A 9,777-nucleotide genomic window follows, 5' to 3' on the forward strand; every position below is an offset into this window, starting at 1 on the left:
CTGTTGCAATGGGGCCTGCACTAACCTCCAGAACACCCCCAGTAACTGTGGCACTTGTGGGAACATTGTGCGTTGTCATCCGTTGCCGATGGAGGTGATATCGCTGACATTGAATTTTACAGTGCGCAGCAGCCCTCAGCTGCTGCAGTGGCGCCTGCACCAACCTCCAGAACGATCCAAGTAACTGTGGCACTTGTGGGAATACTGTAAGTTGGACTTAACCTTCATCCTTCTGGGATGTTTGCTATTTTATCGATGTTCCGATTGCTAACGTGATCAATTTTCACGCCTCCATAGTGCCCTGCTGGATCAACTTGCTCATCAGGCACCTGCACCTGCACACCTTTCCAGGCTTTCCAACCGCAGGCCACATTCCCGTGGGGTCTACTCTGTTCGAAGTTGTATTAGGTGACTTCAACGGAGATGGCTATCTCAATATCGTGACTGCGAATCAGGGCGGCAATACGGTGAGCGCCTTTCTCGGGACTGGATCTGGGAGCTTCCAGCTGCAGGCCACATTCGGCGTGGGGACCATCCCGGTCGGTGTTGCAGAAGGCGACTTCAACGGAGATGGCCAATATCCAGATGACCATCTCCGTTGAAGTCGCCCACTGCAACACCGATCCGGACGGACCCCACGGGGAATGTGGCCTGGGCCTGGAAGCCCCCCGATCCAGTTCCAAGCAAGACGTTCAGTGAATTGTCGTAGAAATTCGTCTTCACAATATCGAGATAGCCATCTCCGTTGAAGTCGCCTACTGCAACACCATCCGGGCCGGACCCCACGGGGAATGTGGTCTGCGCTTGGAAGCTCCCGGATCCAAGTGGAGCGGCATATCGAATATAGTTCCCTAATTGTGATCTATGGTCATACTCAAGGCTGTTGGTTCGTGCGGCGTTGATAGTTCAGCAATGAGAGTTCAAACTTGATGCCTCCATAGTTAGGCTTAGTATTCCAACGGTAGGCTAACGACTGAGGCTTGATAGGTATTTAAACAAGCCCTTAATTGGTAAAGTGGTTGAATTATATCTCAGAAATTGGACCTGTCACTCATCGAACATTGCCAACGCCGGGCTGTTGTATTGAGACAATCTCGTACTTTGTAACCAGAGCACAATGGGTCTGAATGCTCGACTCACTCCATTCATTCTATGCGCGTTTCCATGTGCATGCGAGAAATGTCTGTTTCCGCAATATAGATGGTGATCTACAGAAGTTGAGGGTTGGCTAAGGGGCTGAACCCAGCGAGGGGGCTAAAGAGTAAGCATCTTAATCTGCTCGTTACATATTTGAGGGCTGAATTCCCTCAAGAGGATTCGAAGGCTCTGCTTGAACTTTCCCATTGTATGCGTTTTCTCTGGGACGCAATTTTCGAAATGTATTTCGTCGTTCGTCCTTTTTCGCAGCTACTCGATCACAATCGAGCCCTCCGCCCTTTCACTCGGCCACGTCAGCTATCCCAGATACTGAATCTTGGAGTCTTCGCCCCAGTTGTTCTGCCTAAGCAGTTTAGCTACAACGTCGGCCATAATCTCCGGAGTAAGCTTCATCGATTTCACCGGGATATGATATGCCGCGACCCCCTAAGACGGCTCCAGGGTCACTGAGCCTGGCCCGAAAGTTCTCAACCACCCGGAATGTTTGCGAAAGACCTCTGCTCCCGCGGCACTGTCAGCGACCATCGCTAACGTAATTCCCGGCCGATCTGAACACCCGGCCGTCCTGGACACCAATGTTGTAGTTCAGAGGTATAATTTTTTTTTTTATTGTTCAGAGGGAAACATTAGGCTATATATATACAACGAGAAGAACAAGTTGATTGGAAATCAACTTGGTTCTTCGTATAGATATCTCGGTATTAATTCCGATGATTCGGCTTGGTTCCTGATCTGCACCAGCCTCATATTACAACAGAACGGGCTCGGGGCTCGAGGAAACGCGACTTAAATCCTGGGAGTAGGATCGAAAGCATGCAGAACTACGGTATCCTGTGACTCCTCAGCCAAGGTATAAGTATCCAATGTGCAGTCAAACCTGTGACCATCGTAACCCATCGGACTCCCGACTGGCGTACACCCACAAAGGACGCCTGCGAAATGACCCCCAATAGATATGTGTCATCCACGGACCTCGCCTCTGATCTCCGTTCCAGGCGCTACCTTGAGTCTGCTGTGCACAATCAAAATATTCCTACTAATTCCGAATAGCTTTCCTTGAAAACCCAAGAGGACACCAAGCAAGAACACGTTTCTATCATTTATTTTGCGAAATCGAGGAGCATGTATCGCTACTTGAAAATCATCAACAGAATCTCATTTCTGAACTCGAACGTCTGCGCAATTATTCATGGACCTTGTACCATGAGTATAATAAGGCAATGGGAGAGCTGGAGCAGGCCAAAATGCACCAGTGATCTAGACACGGATGACAAGGAACCATTCATTGCGCCGTAAATATCACTCTATTTGATGGCCATGAGGAACTGGCAACACGAATCCCTATTCTTTTCTCATATTTCATCTTCTTTCATAATCGATATTAGTTTTTTAGACTACAAGCTCTGGCAGACTTGGGCCTCGTACAAGACTGTGTCCGACTATTTGTACTGTATTGCCGGGACCTTGAAGCTGGAAATATCTATGCTGGCTTCAATCAAGACGAATTTTGGCTTCAATAGGCCAAAAGAGACCCCTATAGCCTCATTCTCATCCTCAGAGGAGTCGCAATTTATTAAGTATCCATGCGCGTTTCGCACCTTCGTAGTGGCCCCGTTCTCATTGAGGTATGATCTGGTAGCTTCGAGATCCTTGTATTGAGGACTACCAGCACTAATCAACCACGTAAGCGGCGAGCAGTACATATCATCCAGGGAATTGACCTTGGCACCGTTCTTCAGCAGAATTCTGGTGGCACCGAGAGAGCCATTCTCTGTGGCCCAAGAGAGAGGTGTTCGTTTATTATGATTAAGATCATCGACAGACTTTGAAGAAGCGCAGTGCAATCTCCCATCGCGGCATAATGAATGAGCGACTTCCTATACGGGCCTCTGGGATTACATATGCCCCTGAGTTGGATCTCGTTGTGTGTTTTATCGAGGTAATTCCCAATGTCTTTGTTCAATCGGTTCTCCCGCATATTCTTCAGACGCTCAAACTCCTTATCAATGACGCTCATGGTAGTGTGCGAAGCCATGTGAACTTGATTATATTGTATAGTATCGACACTGACGTCAATAATGACATTCCAGACGACAACCAAGCCGGGATCGCGAAATTATAGCTTTCTATTTATAGCCTGTAAAATTTGAATATTGGCATTCACCTCCAACTTTATGCCATTTTATACCTATCAGATTTCTGCCCTCTTGAAATAATGTCTGATCCAGGAATGGTTAAACGCACTCTTCAGTTATACGACCTGTATCCGAAGACTTCTTTGCCGCAGAATCATGTTGCCGACTAGTATAGCAATCCTGGACGATGCTGTCAAAAGCTAAAATGTTTCGAAGGTCGAAATAATAATGGAAACGTGACACTCACCAACGTGGAAACAATATTGCCTCACAAAAGATGAGTCTCGCATGATTGACTCCCGGGGTGATAATTAGGTTAGAAGCCGATGCCATAGAGGACAGCGAATATCAATGGCGAAACTCATTAGCAGGCCACATTAGAAGAATTCCGGGAGCCGCACAATCATCAGCCAAGATATAGGTCCAGCATGACCGCGAGCTCGCCGGTGTTAACGGAAATCTCATTCCCATGTGTCCCACCTTAAGACACGCCAGGTCAATGCAACGGCACCCAGTGCCGGCGCTTACGATACTGTTATTTCTCCAGAAGCAGAAGTCCAATGGATACACTCTTACGTATTGACTCTATGAAATATATGAGCCACGAAGATAAGGGACAGTATCGCTGCGAGGGTAGGTTCAAACTCTCAACGCTAACGTTACGACCTAGATTCGCGATCTAGCCTCTGGCTTCCCCTGACCTACCACTTGATGGGGACTTTCAGCGATTAGAGTTCAAGGTACTCGAGGAGAAACAGCATGTACAGTATAGGCTCTATGCACACATGGAAGATTTCGAAAACAGATTACCCCCGAGAAACAAACCCTTGGTTTGCAAACCTCCCAAGAACGTTGTTCAGACAAAACATCCCGAAATATCTTTCTTGTTGGTTTGAATGACGTAGCCTTTTATCAATACATTTCAAGTTTGCGATTATCAGGCCATCGCATGTCATGCGTGGATATCCCCCCCTGAGCTAGCATGTGCAGCAAGGCTCTGCAGAAGCGCAACTATCTCGATGCTCCCTCTTTTCCTAGCTTGGTCCAGGGGAGACACACCATCATTGTCCGCAATCTCGGGCACCAGATCCTGCGGCCGCGCCAGTTGACAAATTAGTCTTTTGTTGCCAGTGTTTGCTGCATGCCACAGTACCGAGCGGCCTCTCTGGTCTCGCTCATTCACCACCAGAGTCTTCAAATTTGAAAATAGAAGATGTATAATCTCGTTTCTCTTGAGATCAAGGCCGTCGTAGGCCGTGACAGCTAGAAGAAGTGCGCTATTACCCGCGAAATCTAAATGATTGACGCCAATATGTTTGTGATCCAAGAGGATTTGCATTGCAACAGGGTCGTCGTATATCACAGCCAGATGAAGTGCGGTGTATCCTCGGTCATCTTGCATGTCGATATTGAGTCGCGGATCTTTCAGAAGGATCCTCAAGATCTCGTATTGTTGATATTCGAGGGCTATCAGGATTGGAGGTTGGGATTTCGGGCTCCGAACATTGATATCAATATCATGTCGACGAAGTAACTTTTGGATGTTTGACAGGTTTCCATGCATGATAGCAAAGGACAAGGCGGCTTGTGCCCATTGGTTGGGGTAAGAGACATCTAGAGACTTGTCGCATGGCAACGGACCAACTAGACGAGAAGCTCCTTGGAGGGCTGATATCATCAGACGGGTCAGCTGCCTTTGGTCGTACTTATACTTGTATGTGTGGTAGTGACTCACGAATCATAGGTGGGAGGTGCGCCATGATTTCGAAAAGGATGAGATTATCTCGCTATTTTGATACCTCTATTTTCGCGATGTGAATAAGAGAGAGCTCGTTGCGCTATTATGCGATGATTGATTCATCACAAAGACATGCAGGGCAGTATTTATAGCGAGACTTTGTTGCAAGCGGCTTTGATCTCAAGAATATTTGATCTGCATTCACATATTTGTATACGTGAGCTCCCATAGTTGGGCTACTCCGATTACAAGTTTATTTAGAGTTCATCACATAATATTATGGACCTTTGAAGTTCTCAGAAGAGCCTGATTCCGAGGAGCAAGCGTTCTCTACTCCTAGGAACCTGGCTGTCAAGGGCTCACGTACTGTAGATCCGGATTGTGTTTTTCAGGGCATTAACAACCAAGAGTAGAAAGCCACAAGTTGATCTTAGACACAAGACTTAGCGCGAGCAAGCAGAAGAAAATTAGCTTCCTCTTGTTCAGAGTAGCATATATGAGCCGTGTGGGACCGTACCCTGCACGAATCGTGTATACTGCATGCCAGACCCTGGCACATTTTGACATAGTTCCCAGGAGCTCGATGTAAATTTTGCCTTGCGCAAGCTCAAATCTGATGGCGAGGCAAATATTCTACTGCAGACCCAATAGGTGCGGCTCGCGAGCGACTGTAGGACAGAAGGGTTGGTCTTAGGTCTGTTGCATCTTCCAACCTTCCTTGGTAATCTCATACAACACTTCACCATGCTCACTACCAGGCAGCGGATCCTCAAAACTAAGATGGAACGTCCTTGCACGTCTCATTCCACATTTCTCCATCACATGCCGAGATCGCTCATTGACAAACATCGTGCTTCCAATAACCCGCTCCACCATTGGGTTATGCAAAAATGCATACTCAACAAGTAGACGAGTACCCTCGGTTGCAAGACCCATGCCCCAATATTGGCGACGGAGCCGGTAGCCTACTTCAAGCCTAGCTGGCATTTCCTGCTCAGATCCTGCGAGAGAGAACCAGCCGAGAAACTCGCCTCTAGGGCCCTCTGCAATCCACCGGCCGAACTTCGGCCATCTGGCATAGTTGTTGTAGTTCAGAGGTATTAATTGTCTTATTGCTCAGAGGGAAACATTAGGCTATATATATATACAACGAGAAGAACAAGTTGATTTCCAATCAACTTGGTTCTTCGTATGGATATCTCGGGATTAATTCCGATAGTTCGGCTTGGTTCCTGATCTGCACCAGCCTCATATCACAACAATAGTAATCAATGATATGCTGAACTTCGAGATTGACTTCCTCCATTGAGGGTGGTTTATGGTCTAGATATGTCATAACACCCTCGTCGTTGTTCAGGAGACAGAGAAGCTGAAAATCATCCGGAAACAAACGACGTAGGGAGATGCGTTTTGTGGACATCAGCATTGGGTTTGATGCAGCGGCCATTGTCAGCAGAATGTCCCTGGGTTATGGTATGAACGGTCACTGTTAATCCACTTCATGCGATGGACATGATGAATTTAAAAAGGGATTACTCGCATAGAATATATAGACTGAAGGGCACTCAAAGCCTCAGTCAGAATTAACGAGAGTCCTGGGTCTCAAACAAGTGATTTGGTTCTTCGCCATTGAACTGTCCCCACAGTAGGTGGTCGGAGTCCAAGAAGGGTTAGTGCGGAACCAGTAGGCTGGAACAAAGCCCACTAGGCTATGGGCCCCAGCACAGCAAACATACGTGGATACTCATGAATGTACTGTACTCCGTACTCTGTGCACTCATTGGATGTAATATTAAGTACTTTTTTTTTAAAGTTCACCTCGAAGTGGACCAAATGAGACTTTTCCGCTGAAAAAATAGTTATGATCCTTTCCTGAAGAAAGGGAGGAGTTTTATTGGGGTTGCCTCACGTTGCCCACGCTGTCCCACGTGACATCTACACCGACATCACGGAGGGTTTCTTCCTCCTACAATTGCCTCGCAAGAGTCAGTTGCTTGCCTCTGGTGGAAGCTCGTCATCTCTCACGCAGTCAAGACTCTATTTTGTTCCTCCCTCCTCCCCTTTGTATATAGAAACCAGTATTGCAATATACATTGCCTCCCTACAAGGAAGCGCGGACAGGCCTTCTCTGACGCTACCGCCTAATGCGTTTACGCATAAGACCGCAGCGACAGGTGAACCCGTTATGACCAAACTATTCACGTTCCTGTTCCCATATTGACTGCGAGAGATCACCAATAAATATACATATTTATGACCTTCTTATATTAGCTTACACTTTGTTGAGAAATCAATTCCCGAAATGCATCGCTCAACCCCATATTTCTGGCCTTGTTGTTGTCCCACATGGATAAACCAATAGGAATCAATATACGTGTCGGTTACCCCTGAATGATAGAGGTTTCTATGCCGTTAGCATAATAAACTGGGCGACATGCATGTATTTAAAGAGAATCCCTTTTTCCCGGTTTTTTCCTGGATTAGACAAAGTCACTTATTTGATTCTCACCCATACATTTCAGTCCAATAGACCAGACAGCTCCTTTATGCTGCATTATTCTAGCCTGCTGGTCCAATTCAACATATATCACATGCCCATTACAATAGCTTGCTATTTAGTCATTCAACATAGAAAGGTTGCTACAGAAAGTCGAGCGAAATAATATATATATATTGTAAGATGGGAATGCTCGCAGGCAGTCTGTCAAGCAGACGGGTCGATCGCGAAGAGACAAGACCACCACACTCGCAGAGTGCAGGAACGAGATGGGCAAAGTGGGACGTTATAGAGAGATGATCGAGCAAACAATAACAGAACCTTTCATACGCAGTATATTGATACCGCAACCTCAGCAGCCTCAGTAGAACATTTTAATAAGGGGGAACATGCATGTTGAATTGATAATCTAGAACGAACTCTACTTATTCTCCTGAAACAAAACAGGAGCCTTGTTGCTAAGGCTTCCGTCACATGATCCTAGGGCACCGATGTTGAGAGCGGAAATCCCCATTACAATATCTACAAGGCGTCTTTCTATATCTTGCTGCTCTAATTAAATTGGCTACCATAATTTCTCTTGTTCCCGCCCGATCTACTTCAAATTTTAAACATGATATAACCATGAGTATTGGCACGTAAAAACGTGTCTATCGCACCACCTTAAGTCACTTATCATCCAGGTCACATATTGTTTACCGTGGGAATTGCGAGTAAGCAACCGCCGCGTGTAAAGGAAAGACCTATCAACTTTTCACCTTGATGAAATTGCATCAGGCGAAAGCACAGCTGAACTTTCCCCATTATGGTTTCATTCTCACTTTAATTCCCGACCCACGAGGCTACCAAGTACTGACGAGTGATACTGAAAGTATGCCATGCCTCGATCCCAGGTACCGCTTGGACTACGGACGCTATGGAGGACATCTCCGATCTAGGCCATCTTTAAACTTTCTGGTTTCCCCATCAGTTTTGATATGATGTCACGACCCATTTAGCAACCAATGAGTTCTGTACGTACAAGATCACCACTACACCAATCCCGGATCCTGCACGAACTCTAAATGCGCTTGGAAACTCAACTGCCACCAAGAGCCACCCTTTGCAGCAGCTACTTTCGACGTCTCCTTTCGACACCTCATGGCCATCATCTGCTGCACTCGCCTGGTCCCTCTGAAGCTCACAACTTTCTCAATGTTGCCAAAGTCACTATGAGGTCACTTGGTGATGGCCTGCAAAGTTGATCGAAAAGTCAACACCAATCGACCTGAGAGTATTCCCCCCCCTTATTTTACTATTCGCTGGTGGAATTGGGCGCCAGTATGGCAGGCGAAACCGGCCCTGTCGAGATATCTCGAGCCCTTGCAATGGTGATTGCAGGGTTTTTCGCTCTAGCATGTTGGAACGTCCTTCAAATCATGGTTTCAATCTTCATTACCTTCAGGCACTATCACGGCCTTTACTTCTGGAGCATGTTGATCTCCGCGTTGGGAATCTTCCTACATACGATATCATCATTCCTTCGCTACTTTGCGCTCGCTCCTAATTTCCCCATGTGTGTTCTGATTTGTATCGGGTGGTACGCTATGGTCACCGGCCAGTCCGTCGTGCTGTATTCACGACTCCATCTGGTGACTTCCTACGATCGCTACTCTCGCTGGGTACTCTGTATGATCCTTATCAACTTTTGCGTCTTGCATATTCCCACCACTATCCTATTTCTCGGAAGCAATCATGGTGTCAACAACTTCGTCGCACCCTTCAACGTCTATGAGCGTATTCAATTAGCAGGGTTCGCCATCCAAGAGACGATTATCAGCGGCCTCTACATCTGGGAAGCCATGACTACCTTGAGGCCAATTTTGGCCATGAAAGGCCCTCGAGGCCAGAGAGTTGTCATAAATCTCATTCTAGTCAACGCTATCGCAGTCTTGCTAGATGCTTCTCTGCTGACGACCGAGTACACCGACCACTTTGACGTTCAGACGACCTACAAGCCCGTCGTCTACAGCATCAAGTTGATATTAGAGTTCACAGTACTCAACAGTCTGCTCGTTGTGATTCGCAAAAATCCGTCAAACCTCGAACACGTGCACCAACTACGCGGAGAGGAAATTCACTTAGAGCCACGCTGGAGCGGCGATTGCTCTCACAATACCGCCGATTTCGACTTCTCCCCTGGAAACTCCGATCGAAGTGCTCGACCACGTTCCTCGAGAGATCCACCCCTTAAATCACATGGGCCATAG

The 9,777-nt window shown here is 46.9% G+C and overlaps 2 protein-coding genes across 2 annotated transcripts; one reads left to right on the forward strand and one right to left on the reverse strand.

The window, feature by feature from the left end:
• Positions 1-561: 561 nt before the first annotated feature.
• On the reverse strand, positions 562-939 carry N7509_000186 (FG-GAP repeat domain-containing protein; the record flags this gene model as incomplete). Its single annotated transcript, XM_056624833.1, has 2 exons — positions 562-851; positions 927-939. 2 exons carry the CDS (start codon positions 937-939, stop codon positions 562-564), a joined length of 303 nt encoding a protein of 100 aa, XP_056494698.1.
• Positions 940-8,850: 7,911 nt separating this feature from the next.
• Positions 8,851-9,777, forward strand: N7509_000187 (uncharacterized protein; the record flags this gene model as incomplete). Its single annotated transcript, XM_056624834.1, has 1 exon — positions 8,851-9,777. One exon carries the CDS (start codon positions 8,851-8,853, stop codon positions 9,775-9,777), a length of 927 nt encoding a protein of 308 aa, XP_056494699.1.

Source organism: Penicillium cosmopolitanum (genome assembly GCF_028827165.1).
Source record: "Penicillium cosmopolitanum strain IBT 29677 chromosome Unknown utg000002l:1.0-415252.0:1.0-415526.0, whole genome shotgun sequence".
NCBI lineage: Eukaryota > Fungi > Ascomycota > Eurotiomycetes > Eurotiales > Aspergillaceae > Penicillium > Penicillium cosmopolitanum.